Consider the following 23,363-nt stretch of genomic DNA (forward strand, 5'->3'; position numbering starts at 1 on the left):
ATCACAGGATCTGTGCCAGTAGCCAACTCCTGGGTTCGTGACACCGCTATTAATTCCATAGATACAAGGATTAAATCTGATGAAGTCCCTTTGGGCATTTTTTCTCTCTAGTAAGTTCTGTAACCTTTCAAAGCCATGAGGGCTCCCCTGTTTCCACCACAGTTTCCACCTCATCCTCGAGGCCCCAATTCATAGTCACCAGTCTTCAATCAAAGAAGACTGGATATGACTAAATGCAATAGTAGATGTGGCTACAGAGCTCGTTCATTTGGCTCCTCAGTTAGACAGACAGGTGTAACACCATCCCTTGGGAATATTCCATGCACAGATTTAGCATGGAGGCCAAGTTAATGCTGAGAAATGAAGTGATCAGAACAAAGGAAGTGCAGAGTGAACGATGCACACTCTATCCTGAATCTGTACCTTCATGGATAGGATATAAAATACAGAATGGTTTATGAGATAATGCAATATATGGTACACTACAGACCGGAATATCTAATGTTCCTTTAAATACATCCCACAGACCCTAATTCTGCCCTCATTTACACCTAGGCAGCCCCATGATTTAATGCAGATTCTGCACATAAAGGGATATTAGAACACTTTAGGTGATTGAAACAGTCTATTATTTTACTCCCTGGACTTCTGTGTCTCTTGCTTGTGTAAAATACTAAGATGCCATTTCCCATTGCTACCTCCCGTTTCCCCTCTCTTTGGCCCCAGTGTGCTAGTTTTGTAGTTAAAAAAGAATAAAAATATTGCTTCTATATCTTTTTTTAGTCCAGGAATTTGGGAAATGGCCAGCCTCACTCTCCAGCCAGAGCAATGTGTCATACACCTTGGCAAGATCAGATCTCCATGGATATTTCTGCAGTCTGGGCACAATTACCTTCACCCACATAAAGCCTGATTAATTAGGCTCTATGCAGATGAGTTAAAGGGAACTAGGGGAGAGAGACTGAAGAGCTGATATCCACCTCTCCCAGCATGGAGCCAGGCTGATGGACAACTCTACCTTCCCTGCCCCGGTGCTGCTACTCCAGCCCAGTGCTTAATTTGTGCCAGCACTGAGCCCTGACTCTCAGGCTTGGCAGTTCATAGCTCCAGCTCCTCTGGGCTTGCCACATCAGTTGTGAAAGGAAAAAATTGCTTGAGCCCATGCAACTAATTGTTTGAGCCCCAGCAACTCTTTCATTACAAATTATGCACTGCTCCAGCCTATGAGCCGGAACTGATTTAAATGAAGATGATGAAACAACACAAACATAAAAACAAACAGCAATGCAAAGACTGGAATTACAACTATAAGAGAAAGAGACAAGGTGGGTGAGGTAATATCCTCTATTGGACCAATCTCACTCACCTTCTCAAATCCTAGGACCTAACGTGGATACAACAATACTGCACACAAATTACAGCAGAAAAATGCTATAAATATTATATTACAAAATTTACATAAAGTAGAACCTCAGAGTTACGAACACCTTGGGAATGGAAGATGTTCATAACTCTGAACAAAAACCTTATGGCTGTTCTTTCAAAAGTTTACAACTGAACATTGACTTAACACACCTCTGAAACTTTATTATGCAGAAGAAAAATGCAGGTTAGTACTTTACATTTAACACAGTACTGTACTGTATTTGCCTTTTTTTTTTTTTTTTGGTCTCCGCTGCTGCCTTCCTGATTGCGTACTTCCAGTTCCAAATGAGGTTTGTGGTGGACCGGTCAGTTTGTAACTCTGGTGTTCATAACTCTGAGGTTCTACTGTAGTATACTTCTCTTAATGAGTCATTTCGCTTGGAACCAATACCATTGAAACAGACTCATGTACAATTAATCAAATCTGAACCTGCTGCTCCCCGACACAAAATTCAAAGGGATCAAGGAATAAGATTCTTCTTCTGCCCCCATCTCCAGTTATTAGCATTTAGCTTGCAAAGAGAGTAAATGTAGCTGTTATTTAGAATGGGAAATGCATCCTACACTTCATATGGTACAAAGCAACCCAAGGAACAAGCATTATTCCCAGCAACAAATAATAGAAAAAAAATCAGACTGTGTGTTTTACAATTTCCGTATGATGGAGAGTGGTCCGGCCAATATGACACACACCGGAACTGAACACTGGCACTTTTCAAGAGTTAGAAAAAGATTGAAAAGGGAACAAAAGAAGGCAGAGAAGAAAAGGGACTGGAGGTAATAAGGAGAAAGAAACCAGGCAAGGTAGAAAAACGAAGTATGGAGGAAAAAACCTTCAGCAGGAAAGCAACTGAAATAAAAAAAAATATAAACTAGGATTTAAAAAAATAGGGGGGAAAGAAATACAGACAAATTTATGATCCTTTAATAAAGAACCTTGTGCTCAGAATTCACCATAAGTGATAGCCTTCACTCTCTAAGCTCCAGAGATCTGCTATGCAGGACTTGAATGGGGTTTGCCATAAACATGAATAGACTCAGAGTCTGGCTTTATGCAAAACCAATAGTTATGTAATTTCCTGCTTCCAGTTAAGAGTGAGAGATACTGTGTATTGTATTTGCTAAAGACACCAAGTCTACGGTACGTGATTAAAGCACTTATTCAGACAGGCTATTGGTCCAGTAGAAGCAGAAATAAGGTTTTTAAAAAAACAATAATCCAAATTGCCTTTTAATTAGTGATTAAATACAACTGAAATACCTGTTAAAAGCATAGGGAGGTGGTTGTGGGGGCAGGGAATCCGCCAAAGAGCTAAGGTCAACATTTGCAAACTTGGGTGCCTACAGTTAGATGCCTAAATAAAAATGACCCCATTTTCACGGGTACTGAGCACATGCAACTCCCACTGATTTCAGTGAGACGGTTTGCAATACAGGTACTCAACACAGAAGAAAATCAGGCCACTTTTATTTAGGTATCTAAATATGACAACTAAATAAAATATATCCTGGCTCTGCCACTGACCTCCTGTGTATCCTCAGTCAAGTCATTTAATTGCTCTGTGCCCTAGCTTTCCCCTCTGTAAAATGGGGATAACAATAAGTTACCAGATAGGGATATTCTGAGGCTTTATACATTGTCTGTAATGTGAACTGAGATCCTAAAAAAGGGTACTATGAAGGTGCAACAGAAGAAAAATATTCTGATTTCATTAGCTCTTAACTAGGAAGTTTCCTTTATTTAATTTCCATCCAATTATTCCTAGGTAAAGCCAGCCTAAACAACTCCCCTCCCTCCAGTTGAATGCAGCTCCAGATGTGGGTGAATGTTTGAGACTGTTCTTCTATCAGAACAGCCTTATTCATCCTACAGTACAGTTGCTTTTGCTGCTGGTACTTCTGGGAATGATGTAAAATAAGATAATCCTGTTAACAAGTTTGGAAATGCCACAAGTGATAAAGTAGATGATCTAGCCTTGGGTTTCGGGGCACTTTGGAGTGCAGCTGTATCTTCACTGGGTTCAATGGCTTTTGCTTACCTCAAATTTTAACTCAATTTACAAGGATGGCCTTGTGATTAAATCACTGGCCCGGGACACAGTAAATTTGAATTCAATTCCTGGCTCTGCCACAGACTCCCTGTGTGACCTTGGGCAAGTCATTGGGTATTAGAATGCTCCCTTTCTTCCATTCTTTGTGCATCTTCTCTATTAGATTGCAATCACGGTGGAGCAGGAACTGTCTCTGTTTATACAGTGCCTAGCACAACAGGTCACTAGATGCTACTCTAATATATAAATAATAATAAATAGAATTACATGTTATGCAAAGAAGTATGTTGTGATCCATCTCCAGTAATCATCCTGCCTTATCTGTTAATTCTTTCCAACTTCACTGAATAGTCGGTCCTATGCAGATCAAAGGGCATCAAGTAGCTGTATGAGCTCAGTCATGAATCTCTTTCTCGGGTTCCAGGCACAGATCCAGAGGCAGATGAGAAACAGACCTAACTGCCTAGCCACTGTGCTCCCTCTGTGAAACTTCTAGTCATCCCACCAGGAATAAGTGAATCATAGATACTAAGGTCAGAAGGGACCATTATGATCATCTAGTCTGACCTCCTGCACAACGCAGGCCACAGAATTTCACCCACCCATCCTCAGTGACTTAATCCAAGGCCATCTCACTTTCTGTAAAAAAAACTACTCACATAACCTAGCATCAAGTCCCGCAGAGCCTGGAGGTATCATGCATCAGCAGTACCCACATGCCTGGTGTATTACTGTATTCCTCAAACTACAGTCAGAGAAGACTCCACCAATCCTCCCAAGTTTGTCAAAGAGCCACACAACTGTTTCTAAAGAATGGACTGGATCCTATGTGTCCGGAGGGGGACTTCCTCCACGAGGTCACAACAGGATAGTTTTAGAATTTTAGAAAAAATATTTTTTTAATCTTTTATAGGTATTTTATAGTAGATTCAATGCTTTACTGTGAGTTTGCTCCTTCTTATCATATTTTTGGATCTATTCATTGTACATATATGTACACAAACACACACTATATTTCTCACACAGTCCTTGTAACGTTTTCTTTTGTTTGAATGCTGTTACTGTGAATGTTTAGATTTAGTTAATTTTCCTGTAGCATTGTTCTCAGGATGTTTATGTTCAATGATTGTTGCGAAGGCCTACTCATATTGTCTCTTTTCCCTTGAGAGCTCTATCTTGCAATCACACCATAAAAATATGTAAGATTTTCATCACAGCAGGAGATGGATCAAAGTAGCGTTCCAATAAGTCCCAATTTTTTTTCAGTCCCTCCTCCCCTCCCTTTCATTTTTTTTTCAGTCAGTAACCATGACATATGGGGTGGTTTTGACAGAACCACCTGTACCTCTGCCCTCCCCGCCAATGCTTCACTGATTTCCAGAGATATGTTGTGTGTTTACTTTGTTTCAGGGAGTAATGCCTTCCTCAGCATGGGAATTGTTGGGGGAACGGGGGGAAATACCTTACATGCCAGCTTCCATGGTTTGACCCTCAAATACAAGACAGGAACTCAAAAAGGTTGAGTGAACAAGTTCATAAATCCACTCTGAATATTTTATTAAGTGATCACTTCACGGTAGGATCAAGTTTAGGAAGGAACACACAGCTCTTATTAACAATCAGCTGAAGAGGAACTGTTTTTGAGAATGGGACACACATAATTGTATGTAGAAGGAGCTTAGTCAAGATGTTTTGATCCCAGTTTATCCCAATTAAGAAATATTCTTTTTTAAACCGAGTGTACTTGCACATTATTTAAAATTTTAGCTTTGGCTTTGCAATTTAATCAATTTAACTGAAGCATTTACAACCTTTAACCACCTGTTGAAGTCTATAATTACAACCGACAAGTTCAAGGCCATTTTTTGCCTGCCATGTCGCAAGGCAGGCAGAGAGCACTAGCTGTGAGCATTTGCTGACCTTTAACTGCCTATGAATACCTCTAATTGTAACCAACAGGACAGTAAGGCCAAAAGCCATCCCAACATCAACTGAGCTATTACACCGATTCCACAAAAGTGGCAGGATGTCTGTTCCATTTAAGAGCCAAAAAATCAGTTTCCTGAGGTTTGTCCCTTTATAGTAGTTTCCCTGATCGTGTGTCCCACACAAGTGCCTTCAACTGCACAACATGTTACAAGAGAATAGAAATTTAGGTGCAAACATGCTGTGTACTGAACTGGTCCAACAACCTCACAACCTATTCTGCGGATTCTTTCCTCCCTCTCATCTGTTTCCGCCTGTTTGCTTCCTTTCTCCTGTCCTTGGTATGCTGTCCACGCTGGCTTTGATCCTGGAGGCTGATCTACATGGACAATCTTTATACCTGCATGGAACCCCAATAACACAGGACTCCATATGATTGCAGGGATTTGCCCACACCCAACAGTTTGCAGAAGTGTGGCCTTGGCTTATAATCTTTTGGGGGCAGGAACCTGCCTTAGTCTGTCAGTAAAGTGCGTAGCAGTTTGGGTCCTGTGAAAATAAATAATTTTAAATAATGCTCGGATGAGCCATACAGAATATAAATACAGATGTCTGGTTAGTTATATGTACGCATGTGGTTACAGGGTAAACGACTAAAGGAGCTCTGTGTTATTGGAGAGAGAATGTCACACAGTTACATTAGGTTGCCCAGGTGAAATTGAGAAGACTCTGTCCCTTTATGTTTCATATTGGTCTATGAGAATCTTACACAAGGACACATAGCTCTTTAGGACAGGGACTGTGCTTTTGTTCTGTGTTTGTACAGCACCTAGCATAATACAGTCTTTGTCCCTGAGCAGGACTCCTAGGTGCTACAGTACTAACTCCTAATGCTGTTGTAAAACAGCAGTAATATGTTTAAACTCCTGACCAGTAAAGTGAAATCTGAGAAACTGTGGGACAGACATTTTCAAAAAAACACCACAACACTAGCCTTGTGAAAAAGATTGTTGCATCCTATACCATTCACAAATACACACATGCAAACATTAAATACATCACTGTAATAGGGAACAACAAAGGAAGCAGTTAGACTTGTGTATTTAGTGGGTCGTGTTGGGATCTTCAACAAAGATGTGCACACATGAGGGAGCAGAACTGGAAATGGCTCTGTTTAGATGTAGGACCCAGCCAACGTGCCTTTGCTTTCACAAAAGAAGGGTTTTTTAAGCTCTATAATGATTTATAACAAACATTATTAAATTGAAGTGTGGAATACATTTCTTACCGAAATATTCAGCTTTTAAAATTATGTTATTGATCAGTTTTCCATAATTTTATAGTGCATTTCAAACCAGGGGCTTGGTTAATACGGTAGACTCCAGTCTTTCATAATATTTCCACGGCATGCATCCGCTGAAGTGAGCTGTAGCTCACGAAAGCTCATGCTCAAATAAATTGGTTAGTCTCTAAGGTGCCACAAGTACTCCTTTTCTTTTTTCTAATATGGCAGTGTCCCGAATATCAACTGCTGAGTTATAATATAGACTTCTATGGTTCTGGGGCTCCAAACTCTCTTAATACAGCCTCACAAAACTGGTTTCATGCTTTACAAAATTCTCACCCTTACAAAAAGTACTAGAGTTGTATTGATAGTCCCAACACCATCATCCTTATCATAAACTGTGTGATTATGGATCATTGTTCTAGAATACTGTAGGTATTTATGGGAAACAAATTTGCTGGTCATAGTCATTTCCCAGCAGACTCATTAAGGGACAAACTCATTAAGGGACAACCTACCATCTTGGCTGGCACCTTGTTTGCAGCCTTTAGAAAAAAAGCCAAGGATTGAATAAATAAGGAAACAAAACGACACCTAGCACATTTACAGGGTCAAGACGGGAGCTTTGCGCTGTTCATACAGTGCCTGTGCTCCAGAATCTAAACAAACTGAGCACCCTCCTCTCCAGAATGTCAGTTTGGCACATTTCACCTCTTCTAAATTCATACAAAAAAAAATACAAATACTGTCATGTTTTACTGAAATTTGTCTGTAATCTTTCAGAGGCAAGGTCTGTCTCTTACTTTACCACTATCCAGTGCCTCGCACAGTGGGGCCTGACTCTGTTGCAGCCCGCTCAAGGTGACTCCATTGCTAATTAAATAAACAGAAGTTGCCCATGTTTATTTATCTATTTGTAACTAGGGCTAAGGACACTCAGACACCACAATGATGAGCCAGATACCTCAGACCGTTGGCTTACAGGAACCATTACTAGTCCTCAGCACTCCCATCCTGCTGTACCTCTCCCAGGCGTTGTACGCACATTAAGTAATTGATGCCCCGGACCCCTGGGTGCTCACCCAGGAGAGGCCACAACCCGGGCTTTCCCTTGCACCCCGGTGTGTACGGGCCGCGTGGCAGTGACGCAGCCGCCAGCCTGGAACCCCCCCCACCCGGCTTCCAGCGCGGGGGCGCTGGGGGCGGGGCTGGCCCGCTGCCGCTGCCTCTCCCGGGCCTTGTCTCAGCGGCGCGTCACGCCGGGGAGGGCCGGAGCTGGCCGCGGCATAAATAGGAGCGCGGCGGCGCGGGCTGCTAGGAGCTGGCATCGGCGCTCGCGTGGCTGAGCGCGGCGACAGGGAGAAGGCACCGCCGGGGAATCCCGTCTCCTCTCTGGCCCCCGTCCCAGGTAAGCCGGCCGGGAACCGACCCAGGTCTTTGGGGAGGGGGAAGCTGCCGGGGTGCCCCCGGGCGGGCGAGGGGAGGCGGCGGCGGCTTCAGCGCCTGGCAGGGCGAGGGGCCGGCGGGAGCGGGGAGTCTCCCTGGGGCGAGCAGGGGGATGCGGAGCCTGACGCCGCCCGGGTCGCTCTCCCCCTAGCTAGGCGCCCCCATGACTCTGAACCGCGGGGACAAGCCGCGCTGCCTGGAGAAGCGGCGCTGCAGCACGCCCTTCGCCGCCCACCAGCACCTGCACCGGCGGAGCATGCCGGTGGATGACCGGGAGCTGCAGGCGTCGGTCCCGCCAGGCGCCCTGCTGGGCGAGTTCTCCCCGCTGGGTCGCTGCACCTCGTACAACCCGGACCGGGAGAGCTGGGCGTCCGACTCCTCCGACTCGGTCATCTCCTCGGGCAGCGACTTCGACAGCAACCTCTACAAGGTGATCCTGCTGGGCGAGCACGGCGTGGGCAAGACCAGCCTGGCCAGGATCTTCGGCGGAGTCGAGGACTGCCCCGATGCGGAGGAGGCAGGTGAGCGCGGCGGAGCCGGGGAGGGAGTGGGGCCAGCGGGCTCTGCGGGGGAAAGCGGCACCGTCCACAGCCGCAGCGCCCCGCCGCTAGCGACTCCCCCTTCCCAGCCCTGCCCGGACAGCGAGTCCCAGGCTGGAGCTTCGCTACAGAGCTGCCCGCTTGAAGTGTCTGGCCCTGAACTACAGGCTTAGTGCGAAGGAATTTACAGACCCCTTCTGGAGCTGGACATGCAGTGTGTCCATCAACTCCGTGTGCTCACATGTCTATTACATCTAGACCTAGACAAGTATAGGATAAAACAATTTGTGGTTTAAACAAAATGAATATGTATTCACACACTAATAGGTTTGCATAAGCCTATTACTGTATGAATGCATATTAAGTATGACTATAGTTGATGATTAACTCAGTCACATCAATACATTAATATTCATGTAAATGTAGCTGATTTGGGATACCCAATATGTGCTCCTCTTAGTAAAGAAAGGCTTGGTTTCAGGGCATTTTTCTATAGAATAAACAAAGGCTTTTTATGATTAAGAAAGGTAACAGTTAATCTTTCTTAACACTTTAGCTACTGAACAAACTAATTTTTCATAATTTAATACACCGTCCCATTAGATGGTTTAAAGGTTCATGTAACAAATAATACCCGACTGTTATATTGAGGTTTATCAGTAGATCTCAAAGTACTTTACAAAGGAGGGCTGTATCATTATCCCCATTTTACACATAGTATGTTTCTAAATTTGTCTTATTGACCACATAGATGGCAGTCAATTGACTAGAACTGCCCTGAAGCAAAGTTTTCTAAGCTCCCTTCATGTGGAATAAGGAAATCTAGGCACTTTCAAACATTACTCCTTAAAAAGTCAGACATTAAGGTAAAAAACCTCCCTAAATAATGAGCATTCTCACTTAAACCCAAACAGCAGGAAAATGCAGAGCTAAGTTTATCACTCCATATAGTTGTACCTATGTTTGCAAATGGACTGCAGAAGTCTCTGGGGTGAGACTTCAGGATTGTGCCCCAGGGTGTAGACTATTATGCACTGAAGTCCTTAATGAGTCAATGAGAATGCCTTGAGTAAAGATTATTTTTAAATATATGCTACAATACTCAGGTATAACATGGTGAGTGAAGGATGGAGTGATGGCCTTTACTCTGAATTTACTTTTTTTCTTGGCTGCGGTCACTACTTGACCATTGAAGCATTTTAAAAAAAATTGTTGAATTCAAAATTTGTTAGAGAAACAGTATTGATTTCATATTGCACACACTATGCAACCTTCTTTGTCACCATAATGAAAATATCTGTAAATAGTAAATTAAGAAAGAACTGGTTTGGAAGCAATAACTGTGGTAACCACTTTACCTTAGTCAATCAGGTGTTGTGAAGTGTTCTGATTGCCAAGATTTTTGCAGTCAACGAAGTCAAATAATGATTTTAAATTTTCTCTCTATAGGGAATACATATAACAGATCGATTATAGTCGACGGAGAAGAAGCTTCTCTCATAGTGTTTGACATATGGGAGCAGGTACGAATAGTTCATTTTATTTATGGGTCACTTGTTAATTGCACAGCCTAGGCATAGTTTCAGAATAAGGTAGTGTATGGCTACTTATTGTTATCTAACATCCTAATAGAAAATAATATTGAGATTCTTTTTGTTCTGTGTTCACTCAGTTTTCTAGTAGTACATTTCTAGTAGCTAGGTTATTTCAGACCATGGTTTAGGGCCAGACTGAACCCCTTACTCCTGCTGCTACGGAGTTACCGGAACAAGCAGACTCTGTCAAGCCAATGAGGCAGTTCTGTGAGTAGCTGCTTATCAGTCAGTAAGGGGGTCACAATCTGGCCCATCACAGGCCTTGATGCAATTTGTGGAAATAGAAAAGCTTTCTTTATAATAGAACATCCAAAACTGTGATTTTTCTCTCCCAAAAACGATTGTGTAAAATTTAATACAGACTTGCAATTCTTTTATTACGTTTTTAACAAAACCAGCTGTAGCAGGGTTTCCAAAATAATTCACTTATTAGAACCAGGAATGTGTAGTTTTTATGTATTTTCAATGCAATAAATGGTTCCATTCTTTTTTCCTTTTAGGATGACACCCAGTGGCTTCAGAATCATTGTATGAAAATGGGGGATGCCTATATTATTGTGTACTCAGTGACAGACAAAGTTAGTTTTGAAAAGGCCTCAGAACTGAGAATTCAGCTAAGAAGAGCAAGACAAACGGAAGATATTCCCATCATTCTCGTAGGGAATAAAAGTGACCTTGTCCGATCCAGAGAAGTCTCAGTAGATGGTAAGAGATGCTACTGAATTGTGAATTCAAGTCAAAGTTAATAACCAAGGCTGCAGAGAATCCAGTTCTACTGCAGAAAGGGACATGATTTGAAGAGTCTGCTCCTTCTCTGTGCTCCAAACTCTGAACATGGAATGTCTATGAACCAAACTGTCAGGAGCAGAGCTGGTTGATTTGTGACTATCCTTGGCATAGTGCCCTGAAGCTGCAGTAGTAAAGGAGTGGCTTAAAGCTGCAGCTTCAGGGTGCTACTGCATGTGTCTCAAGGTCAATAGTGACTGAAAGTCATTAGCCATCTTCTGGCTGCCCAAGGACACTTATGAAATGACTTGATGTCTCAGTCCTGTTCCTAATGCACAGAGGTACAAAACCCACAACTGGCAATTTCTGCTGAGGGCAAGACAATACAGACTGAACAATCCTCTCTCCTATAAAGTGATCTCATGATGGGATGGAGATATATTGGCAGGGCAATGTGGGGACGCTTGCCCTGCTTGAGTCTATGCTGTGACTCTTCTGAGTATTTCAATGTCAAAGACTGTCAACCAAGCACCTACCAACAGCACTGAATCCACATCATTTTTAAAAATTTTGTTTTTATATTCACTAGGTGGAATGTTGAGATACTAGCTCTTCCAGTCTCGTGATTCTGTCATGGTGTTCTCATTCCCTGCTTTAGACTGCCCACTAGCCTGCAAAGGCAACATGGAGCAGTTGCTTGCTTGTGGGCTGGTGCAGTGCCCAGAAGGTCTTTATTGCCCCAGTGGTGATTCTATTTATTGATGTGGTTTGCCCTGCTCAAGCTGATTAAGTTTACAACTTCAGGGTCCTTGTTTTACCACAAGCTGCACGTGGAAATTCATGCTCCAGCAGTGGTCAAAAGTAGCTTTATCTCTGAAATATTAGAGTTGCATCCTTCTGTGGATGCAGACCTTGATACACCAAAATGAACTATACCTTCCTGACCTCTAACAATGGGTCTGGTGATTTTGGCCTTCCTAGCTATAACTGTTCCAAATAAAGCCTATCTTAGAAAATTCACTGCTTTTACAGTTATAGCTTTTGCAGAATGTGGCAGCACAACTGTGCCAGGGCTTTCACCTGAAAGAAATGGTGATACTGGCTCTGTCTTATGCTGGCTGCCCTCTTGTACAAGCATGTTTGCATGCCTTGTTCAAGCCATGAACCATAGTGGGCCAGTTTATTTGAGGGACTCTGTTGCCTTATGTTCCATCAAATTGGTGGACTTGAGACTTCCAACCCTAGTATGGTATAATCTTGAAAAGACGGGACAGCCTTCTCTGAGGATCCAGTCCATGCATGGGAATGGACTAGATGACCTCTCAAGGTCCCTTCCAGTTCTATGATTCTGTGACTGGGAATATTCATCTCAACATGCATCAAAGTATATTAGTGGTATAAAGGCCATATTCCCCTAATAAGGGTATTTTAAGTCACATTGCAGCTTTGGATGCCAATATGCATGAAGGAAAATCTTTCTACTGTCATTCACTTGCCCCTTTTTCTGTCTTTCTAGAGGGACGGGCCTGCGCTGTGGTGTTTGACTGCAAATTCATTGAGACGTCGGCTGCCCTTCATCATAACGTGAAGGACCTGTTTGAAGGTATCATTCGACAAATCAGACTTCGCAAAGACAGTAAAGAAGACAATGCCAGGAGAATGGCCAATGCAAAAAGAAGAGAAAGCATAAGCAAAAAGGCCAAGCGATTCCTTGGGAGAATTGTGGCAAAGAACAATAAGAAGATGGCTTTCAAGGCAAAGTCAAAGTCTTGCCATGATTTATCTGTGCTTTAGAATCTTTCAGCAAGGCCAGATGCTGCACATGGGTTGTGAACAAGCATTTGACTTCTGAAAAGTGTGAACAAACCTACATGGTGATAAAAATGAATGACTTATATGGGACTCTCCTTAATGCCTTAAGGTTCATAAGCAAAACCTGGAAGCTACATTACCATGTACACTTCAGCGGTAAATGGTTTAAGCATCAGTGTGTGTGCAAGTAAATGAACTAATTTTAAACAAGTGGCTTCATATGCCCACATTTTCACTGTGTACATTTGTTACATGTCCTCCTGTTCTGTGGATACCAGAGAAGCAAAGATAAAGGATGATAAAGTGAAATATCACCATGAACTTGTCTCCTTTGCAGAGCAAAACTTGAAAATGTTTGTACGCAGGCTCGTACACTTTTTTTTAGTATAAAATAAGCAATGATAAATACTTTTTAAATTGGGGGGGGGGGAGGCAGTTCAAACAGCATTAGAATGGGAGATAGCTATATATATATATATATATATATAGTTAGATACAGAATAAATATCATTTATGAAGTTAATTTGCACTTCCATTAACTGTTACTCAATTTGTTACTTGTTTACATGCAGATTTTATAATAAAGTTATTTCCTGTTATACTATTAGGCTGTGTTTTTTCTCATAGCAAGCACAGTGAGACAGTGTTTACTGTACAAAAAAGGGCTTGTCCACACATGGACTTTTTCATTATTAGGGTTTCTGAATAACTTCTGAGCCAGACAATCTTATTCCAGAATAAGGAAGTGCATTAAACTAAAATGGAATAAGTGTCCAGACAAAGTTAGCCAGGAACAGTCTCAGCTGGTAGAAATAGACTTCAGTAGATCTGTGCAGATGTACACCAGATAAGATTCTGGGTTTAAAAATGGATGTCCTTTATTCCAAATCAAGAGTATTTGATATAAATATGTATAATAGATCCTTGGCCACATAAATAGACCCATTTATTTCACTAGGACTACTCACATCAGTAAGGGCCTGTTCCTTCACCTGTTTAAGGTGTCAAAACTTGCATGGGCTTCAACAGGAGCAGGAATAAGCCTGCTGTGTAAAACCTTTAGCCAGATGCAAGTCTATCTAAATAGATGATATGATGAAGCTCATGCTGTACTACTCCTTAGGTGCTTTATGGCATTACAGTGTGTTAAATGAGCTTCCTTCCCTCCTCCCACCCCCCTATTGGGAACTGGCCTGTTGTAGAAGAGGCAGATCAGGGAAATCTCTGAGCAGCTCTGCTAAAAGCCTCAGCTTGGAAGCACTGTGGCTAATATGCGTGACAACATGCCATTCTGGTCTATTGTGCTGTTACCACTTAGTTTTAGTGTTCTTTTTGCTTCATTATTATTTGACTCATCCCTATTGATGAGATTAGAGGGCTTGTCTAGCTGTTGCATCAATTTTAGTTTCCAGGTATAGAACTTACTCTCTTAGTTAAATTCATAACTCCACCTCTCTGACCAAAACAGTCTTCCTGTTCTCTTCTATTTCCCTTACCTCCTATCTATGATATTTTCAAAAGAGAGCTTTAAACTTGCACTCACAAATGTTCATGCCCAAGATTTTGTATGGGTTGCTTTTACTTTTTCCACATGCAGAATAACTATTGCATATCCATTCCATCTTACCGCTGGATCCTGTTAGTGCTCACAAGCTAAGTGTGGTTGGGTCAATACTTGGGAGACCTCCAAGGAAAAGCCAGGTACTGCATGAAGAGGAATCAGTGCTTTTGTAGGTGGCATTCTTTGCTCAGTCTGTAGTGAATCAATGCTCTAGCCTGGTGCTAGGAGGCACCAACTCCTGGGTCACACATAAAACCAAATTATTGAACACTAGTAGCTTGTAAAGAGCTCATGATGATCTTCATAAGAGGTGTTAACTGGTGGTCTGGTTAAAGTCCAACTCAGGTGATTCCATACATATCCCTAACTCTCTTCCCCCCTGAAATTTCAACTGAATGTAGTACTCTGCACTAAACTATGGTCACTATCATCTAACCTTGCTCAGGGATGGCAAAACAGTTGCATCTATTTACTCTGGAGCTTTAACGCTGCTGCAAAACATCCCAAGTCACATGCACCTGCTATAGCACAGACTGTGAGCTTGTTCCTCTTAGACTCAGTGCCAAAACTACAATGTGACTCCCTATGTTTCATGAAGCTTTGCTCTTTTAGTCACCTTGTGCTTTCAGAATGACCACTGGAGGGTTGATTGACAGATTTATTCTTTGTAGGACACTAGATACAGTTGCTTCATTGAACGTGAGCTCTGAATTGCATTTTTAACAAATAAGGACTATGCTACAAGCTCACAGGTTAGAATTTGGGGTCTCACAAGGCACTATTATGATTGTGTCACTCTTCATGCTACAACATGAATGTAGCTCTAAAGCCTCCTCAAGGTCATGATTAATAGTTGTGCTCATGAATACTGTGCATTGTAAATCAGACCTTTTTCTGTATTCATGAATTCACAAGAATGGATTTTGAACAACTCTTAAACTTGACATATTTATGAATACACTGCCAGAGATTTTATAAAATGTAAAGTATTTGTTTATATAGAAAGCATTGTCACATGGTAGAACTGTATGAAACAAATTGAGTCAGTCTAAAGAGTCCATGACTAGTCTAATCTTCTCCCTTGGTGAAATATGTACAATAATGTTTATTCTAAATACTCATCTATTTGTTATGTTTGTATAGGGTTTAGCACAATGGATCCCAATTCATGACTAGGTCCTTTAGGAGCCACACTAAGATAATTAATAGTAATCTAATCCCAATTCATTTTCCTGTAACAGTAGAATCACTGTTTTCTAGAGATAATACTTCTGGGATCAATAAAATAAAACATGAAGTTCCTGCAGTCTCATGTTATTAGGTGGAACTTTCAATTGCACCTACACAAGTTAGGTGCCGAACTCTCATTGAATGTCAATGAGAATTGGATTCCCAATTCTATTAAATGTCTTGGAAAATTCCACCTCACATCTTTAAGAGTATCAGTATCATCTCTAATTTTTTGGACTTTGAGATCTGCAATTGGAAAGTAAGCTCAGAATGCTATTGTTAGTGTATGTGACTCTAGTGCTTATGAAAGTTACCAGAAAGAAGACTGCTCCCTGCAAATCTCTGTTTATTTCCAGAACCCACACAGCATGGGCAGTGGCACTGCAAGCTTTCCTGTACTGCTCTGCCAAGGTCCATCAGCCCTGACTTTGAGGGACAGCCTTTAGAATAGGAAGGTAATTCAACCTCCACACCCATTAAATCCTCTGCCTTTTTGCTGACTGCCAACTAATGGGTCTCTTATTATTCGGTGGTGGTGCCTTTTGTGTTCTTGGCACAATTACAGTTGTTCACAGTGGATTTATCAGCATCTTCTATGGCAGGGATGCTGGAACAATTTGTACAGTGGGGGTGCTGAGAGCCATTGAACCAGAACGGTGAACCCTGTATATGATGGAAAGCACTTCAAGCCACCTGCACCCCTAGTTCCAGCACCTAAGTTCTATGGTGAAAGGAAATAGTCTAATATCCAACCTACATCTGATCCTGATAACATGTAAACAAAGTGAAGTCACCTCAAATTATTATTATTAAAATAGCACTGTAGCTTTACAATAGGAAAGATATTAAACAAGTATAATTTCTTTCTCACACCAAAAATATTTACAACAGAAAGAGTCAAATCCCTGGATGCTTTATTATTCCCTAAATGCCCATTTCTTGGGTAAATTGTAGCAATATCAAATAATTGTTTCACTCAGGAATATTTTCTCAAAAAAAGGTATTACTAAAGTCATCCCACCATCACTATAGGGAAGTGGTAGAAAATGGTCATGATCAGGGCTTAAATTCTCAAACAATATATGCCAGAGCTCCCCATGCTCCCTCCCCCCAATTCGGGGCTCCAGCCTTCAGCTGCATACTGGGGAGGTCTCAGAGCTTTAGCCCTGTGGGGGAGGGGGCACGCCAGGGCTTGGGGCTTTAGCCCCACAGGTTTAAAAATATTTACCAGAGCTCTGCTCTGGACAGCTCTGGCTGAATTTAAGCCCTTGTTATTCTTCTTCTTCAGTGAAAAAGAATGAACAGTGAATTAAGGATTAAGAACCCAAAGGAATGCTTACCAGGAGTTCAATGAAGGTAGGATAATAATATTACGCTGAAGTTGGGTAAAGAACAATGGCCAATTTTATTTAAAAAATTATGTACAGCGTAACCATACATACCAGTACCTCGCAAAGATCTCACTGCATCTCTATCCCTAAACAAAGGTGCTGTCTATTTAACATTGTCTATTATTTTATTTCTTATTGTCTATCATTCCTAGGACAGTTTGGTTTCCTTTTTAAATAAAAATAACCATATCTTGCCAGTATTGAAATTTTTGAAAATTTTAAACAAATTTCCAGTTTAAAAAATTAAGAGTTCAAGTGGTTTGAACTGCCCCCTACTCAATGACAGTTTGCACCTCGAGGGAGAGAAAGAGGGATCTGATATTTATTCCTACATAAAGTTATCCTGAAACACTATTTAAAAAGCAAAGGGGGAACAGCTGATTCAGTTTAGAAGCCTACACAAAGTCCGACCACTCCACTCTAGGAGGCACAGCTATGGACTTTTTACCTTCCCACAACTACCATGCCCTAATAATCACCTATCCTGAACACTGTCACTCTTCCCCCCCAGTGAATTACCACCACAGACAAAAACGGATGGAGAACATCTAAAGGATTTCTCTTGTCTCATTCTGTTTTTCCTTTGTCTCTTCAAACTGTTCTGTTTAAAATAATCAGATGGAAACTAGAGCTGAAAAACCTTTTCTATTTCCCATATCATATCACATCACATGAGCAGTAAAAGATCAGACTCTGGCATAAATTTGGCGAAGAGATTGAGCCCAAGAACATGTATTTTATACATAAAATATCTGTTTTCCCATCCTCCTAAAAAACAGTTCTACTCAGCCCCAAAATGGTGCCTTGTGGGTAGCTAATGGTCAGGGCTTGAGGAGTGGGCACAGAATCTGTGCCATGTTGTCCCCCACTCAGAAGAGTCTACACTTTGCAGATGGCATGGCAGCAGAACAGGATGAGCCTTATCACCTCCAAGCTGAACAATTGCAATATGCTCTGCTTAACAAAACACCCAGAAGCTTCAGCTAGTAGAAAATATGGCCAGATGAATGAAATTGATCAGGCCAAAAGAAGCACATAATTTTTGTGCTCTGGCCTGGCTTTTTATACATTTCTAGGTGCAATGCATGTAACAGAGGATTATCTATAAAGCTGTAAATAGCCTTTGCTGGCTAACACTGAGGCTGCCTCCTCTTATTGCATCTTTTCTGGTTAGCTGCAGAGCTCGTTGAAGTTTTTGTAAGGACTGTGGTATTTCCTGACTTTAGAGTGCTTAAAGTTAACAGTTGCTTTTACAAGTGGAATTTATATTCAGCTCAAAATGACTTGATGAGGCATCATAGCAAAGATCTGTTCACTACCTCCCAAGATCCAGGGGGTTATACAAAACAAACCCCAAACCCCTGAAGAATCAAACAAAACATGGCTGAACTAAAACCTACAATGCATTTTAAAAGCAAACCAACTCACATGAACTCCATTTCAAAGTCAATGACATTGCACGGCCGGAATTGGTAATGAGGTCTATCCATCGACCATATTCAGCACAAACAATAATGAAATGCTCTTTTGATATGTCAAATGTTAAGCTAGTACTGTGCAGGTATGTCAGTTGGGTGACTCCCTTTTATCATATGCTCAGTATTTTACGCCAACTTCCCCTATATCTTTCCACCCTCCATTGTTCCATACTGTCACTTTTGCAGCAGTAGCTCTGTGGGAGCAGGAGAGTGACACTCCTCTGCTGCTACAAAAATGACTGAAAAACATTAGCTGTCAACAGTTGAATATGAACTGGGTCCCCGAGCCTATTGTTTTACATAATAAAGTCTAGATTAAAATGTCAGATTTTGCTGTACATCCATCCATGATTAAGACAACATAGCAAATTAAATTACTCTCTCCTTGAATGTCAGGGATCCTGGGTGCTTACAAGGCAATGGGGAATGGTAGACTTGTAGCCAATCTGTTGATGGATAGGGATGGAGCGTTTAATAATTAATGCAATCTGACATCCTTCCCTCATTTTTACCCTAAATCCATTCTATAGTGGAAATCTTTTAGGCCACAGTTGCATATGCTCTTTTGCACTCACTGTTCACAGAATGGTTTATACTGTAGTATTGCAGCTCAGCCAGGCTACCCAGTCCAAATTGGAAAATATGCTTAGAAGCTTGATCCTAAAGAAACGCTATCAGGTCAGTTAAGAGCAGTAGAAAGGTTTCTATGATTTTTTTAAAATTCTAATTAAAACATTTTATTCAACAGATCAACGTTTCTCTGCAGGATTTGCAACCTACACATTGCAGCCTTGTGCTAGTCCAGGAGAATCTGGAAGTGGAAACTGACTACGAAAATACAAAACTGGTTAGCGTCTATCAATCTATATACCATGTTCTCATCTCTGTATTATCTGAGCACCTGGTCTCTCTTCACTGCCCAGGCTGAAATGCAAAGACATCACCAAGCAGAAGTAGTGAAAAGTAGATTAGGCTTTTTAATTCTTTCAGTACAAATAAGATAAGGTTTTACTTGTAACATAGGTAAGGAACTAGAATTATATTAATACACATGTGGTGTGCACATGCATATGTGAGTTACTACTACCATTTATTTGTATTGTGATAGTGCCTAGGAGCCCTAGTGATGGACCAGGACCCCACTGTGCTAGGAGCTGTACAAACGAAACCCCTGCCCTAAAGAGCTTACAATATAAGAGCTAATGTGGACATGATACCACAGTGACAGGCAGCAGCACAAGAGCCTGACAGAATGTGGCCTGAACTGAGCTTCATGCTGAACTAAAAGGTATCCAAAGGGGTACATTAAGTTACTTCTATGTCCTCTCTTCCACCTTGCCCCCCAAATCCCAAGTCTGCCTGGCAGATGGGCTAAACTCCAGTGTAAAATGGAGCCACCTCAAGTAGGGTTGTCACCTTTCTAATGACTGGTAACCAGACTCCTGAGGCCTTGCCACCTGTTCCGCTTTCCCCTCCCAGGTAAAAAAACTGGACATCAGGTCTTGTCACATGGCACCTGGACACAAGCCGAAACCCAGACTTTCCAGGTGAAAACTAGAAAACAGCTGGCAACCCGAACCTCAAGACTGTGCTACTTTACACCTGACATGCCCGGTGATCCCTGGCTGCTAAACTCCTGCCTGGGAACCCAGGCAAAGGATATGCTGGTCGTACTGCGTCCTAAGAGAAAGCCAGCATAAGAGCCACTATATTAACCCTACACCACTGGAGAATTTGTCTGAGAAGCAGGGAATTCTCTACTAGACAGTTAAACTTGCTAGGAGACCGCTTAGCACTGCTGGAGTGGTCACTGCTTTGTAAACAACGTTTTTGGAATGTCCCACTTTAAAAAAACAACAACAACAGACAGTTCTTTTGTTTCTTTTTCACAGTTAAGTTAGTACGCAGTTTTTAAATGTTCAAATAAATGGGGTGCAGAGATCAAATTAATATTAAATTCAAGGAATAAGGGGCAGTGGTCAAGCCAATAACAGCTCCTGCAGAACACCATCTCATTCAATGCACATTTTGCCAGACACACACATTCACTGGATAGCTAAGTCAGTCATGCATGCATAACACAACCTACCTTTACTACAAGCCATAGCTAATTAAATGTCAGATCGAAAACTGAAATGGATAAATCCCCGAAAGGATATAGTATGGAAACACTCAACAACACACCCTTAATCCTAATGATCCCCAATGTTTCCTTTGCACTAACATTCATCTTGAATTATCAGTCATGATTAAGGCCCAGTCCTGCTCCCAATTAAATCAATGACAAGACTCTCATGCTTTTATGGGAGTTTAAAAGAGAAGGTATGCTGTTTTCTAAAAATTCCATGAATTCCCAAAATACTAACAGATTTGTGATGAACAATTTCATACTCAGCTTTTGGAAAATGAGCTGTAAATTAAATGTGCAGTTAACCTCTAGGGATCCTAGTTAGTGATTGGTACATTTTTAATTATAAAGTAAATAATTAACTACCAGGCCTTTATTATTTCACTCTCAATATTATGTTCTGCCCTTCAAGGAACATGATGAGGTAAGGAGCACTTTCCTTTTATCAAGAAAAGCATGGAATAGGTTAGATTTTTCATCCCGCTGCCAAGATTAAGAGCTAGATTGTGAACTCCTTACTCACGATGGTCCCACTGAAGGGATGTGTGTCCCCAACTTGCCAACGGTAAGGCAATCGTAGTCTGGCCTTCTGAAAGTGACCCCTAAAGCTAGCAGTTTTGCTTGGATTTTAGGTTCTGAAGCGTCTTGTTTTGCAAACATGCTAACAAAGTATTAAACTGGGGATGTGATGGCGAGCAAACGTCAAACAGAAGAAAAAAAACCTGCTGACAATTTTTGGAAGGGGTGGAAACTATGTGACTATTGTAAAAGGCAAGTTACTATTCTGGGCATAAGCTTCAGATCTTTCTTGAGTAAAGGTTTTGAACATTTACTATATTAACAAACCAATATTGTTAGTCTGATTTTAATGATTTTATAAGTGTTTGTGCGTTAGGGTTTTTGTTTTGCGTTAGATGTGATTTGTTGAGGTGGCAAACTAATAAGAAATCAAAGCTAAGGTTATTTAAATTTTAAAAAATCACATTTGTTTTAACTGGAATTTTTCTTTTAATGACTTTTCTCAGAGCTCTGGGTGTTAAACACAAAAATGGTGAAATTAGACAAATATGCTGAGGGCATGTTAGAGATTTAAGGGGAAAAATACATAAAAAATGTCAGGGGCTAATCTTGGGAAGTGCTGAGCCCCTGCAACTCTGACTGGAGTCAATAGCAGTCAGGGGTGCTCAGCAGCTCTTAGGATTTGACCCCATATGACCAAATGCAAGGTCAAACCAGCCCACAGTCCCTTGCCTGAGTAACCTGACTGAGCACTGGGTAACCATGGGGGGCGGGCGGAAGGGGAGGGGGAGAGTGACAACAGACATGGTATGTGGGGGCTATGACAGCCTGATGTGTCCATGCAGGAGATGGACTCAAGTGTCCATGCAGCAATCAGCCTTCTGGCTTCACCCCAGCCCCAGAGATATTGTTTCATGGACAGGGAAGGAACAAGTGGACCAATAGGCAGTAGAATACCCCTCTGAAGGCAATCAGTCAGGGGTATAAGACGACTGCAGATTCCCCTGTTCCCAACACCATATTCAAAAATATACAGCCTTGGACCCAGTCCAGGGCAGAGGTTACTTTTTTCTGCTAACCCATGGAGCAGGCTTGGATACACACGGAGCTTGCTTGGGTTGGGGACAGGAAATAAAAGGGTGGCTTGCATTAATGCCTCGCCCTTGAGCTACTCCCAGCAGGCACTGGTCCCCCTTGCCCCACCCTCATGCACCCACTGAAGGATTCATCAGTCTGGAGTGCAGCTGCTTTACACAGTTATAAGGAGCTTATATATCCCTTACCGCTGCATAAGCCAGGGTCTGGATTTAGCTCAGACAAATGATGGGAGCTTTGACTGAGAGCAAGCGAATGAGGGGGCTTGATGTTGCCAGATAATTTTTTTCTTCACAGCATCATGCATTGCGGGAGGTTTCCTATACTGCGTATTTCAAAGGGCCCCCTAAGAAACAACAAGCTATTTTTAATTCACTGATTGCAAGGCTCATTTTCCAAACAGGCAGGATAGAGGTTTAACTAAGACTCAATGGGTTACTAACATCCATTTCAGGGAACAAATTCCAGATCAGGTTTGTAAATCTTTGTGATGAAGTTTAGGCCTCTTCCTAGACTTTACCTTGAATTCATCTTTAGTTGGTTGTGAGGAAAGCTGTCAAAACCGTACAAACATCTTCAACATTTTACATGACCCTGAATGTGGCTTGTTAGGGTCACTGGGTGCATAATGGACTAAGTAGATGCAGAGCATTTTAATTTTCCTGTTTCTTTCAACTTTAGATTTTTCCACAAGGATGAACAAGAAAGAGCTCAGCTAAAATCCTAATATTATTTACTCTTTTAACATCATTATCTGGGCAGTGACAGGGAAAGGAATAACCTTATTTCAAAATGTATGCCCCTATCCTGCAGCTCCTTACTCCTGTGAGTAGTGCTCATGCAAGTAATCTCATTGAAGTAATTGACCAAACCCTGCTTCTAGTAAAACCAAGGTAAATCAGTCGATTTAGGTCCTGATCCTGGAAAGACAAAAACATGCTTAACCTCATGCACTGTATCAATGGGACTACCCACTGTGCATGAAGTTAAACGTGTTTAAATCTTTGCAAGTTTAGGGCTGTACTCATGCTGTGCAATGGGGTAACCGAAAGCAGCATTTGGCCTAATGAGGCAGTTTGTGTAAGTAGCACTCTTGTGACTATATGGGTATGTTTGCAGGACCAGGCATTATATTTTGACCTGGAATAAAACCAAA

At 41.7% G+C, this 23,363-nt stretch overlaps 3 protein-coding genes across 5 annotated transcripts in view; 2 read left to right on the forward strand and 1 right to left on the reverse strand.

The window, feature by feature from the left end:
* Positions 1 to 23,363, reverse strand: part of PDP2 (pyruvate dehydrogenase phosphatase catalytic subunit 2) — a 172,953-nt gene that overhangs the window by 10,301 nt on the left and 139,289 nt on the right. The window lies entirely within an intron of this gene.
* Positions 8,018 to 13,395, forward strand: RRAD (RRAD, Ras related glycolysis inhibitor and calcium channel regulator). Its single transcript, XM_073307940.2, has 5 exons — positions 8,018 to 8,095; positions 8,285 to 8,654; positions 10,122 to 10,195; positions 10,768 to 10,972; positions 12,510 to 13,395. Exons 2-5 carry the CDS (start codon positions 8,297 to 8,299, stop codon positions 12,785 to 12,787), a joined length of 915 nt encoding a protein of 304 aa, XP_073164041.1. The 5' UTR covers positions 8,018 to 8,095; positions 8,285 to 8,296; the 3' UTR covers positions 12,788 to 13,395.
* CDH16 (cadherin 16) overlaps positions 20,989 to 23,363 on the forward strand; it is a 62,032-nt gene continuing 59,657 nt past the window's right edge. The window contains exon 1 of one of the 3 annotated variants that reach the window (XM_073307926.1): positions 20,989 to 21,017. In XM_073307926.1, the coding sequence (XP_073164027.1) occupies positions 20,989 to 21,017 (29 nt within the window). The other 2 variants (XM_073307924.1, XM_073307923.1) reach the window with 2 other exon arrangements.

This window comes from Lepidochelys kempii, chromosome 12 (assembly GCF_965140285.1).
Source record: "Lepidochelys kempii isolate rLepKem1 chromosome 12, rLepKem1.hap1, whole genome shotgun sequence".
NCBI lineage: Eukaryota > Metazoa > Chordata > Testudines > Cheloniidae > Lepidochelys > Lepidochelys kempii.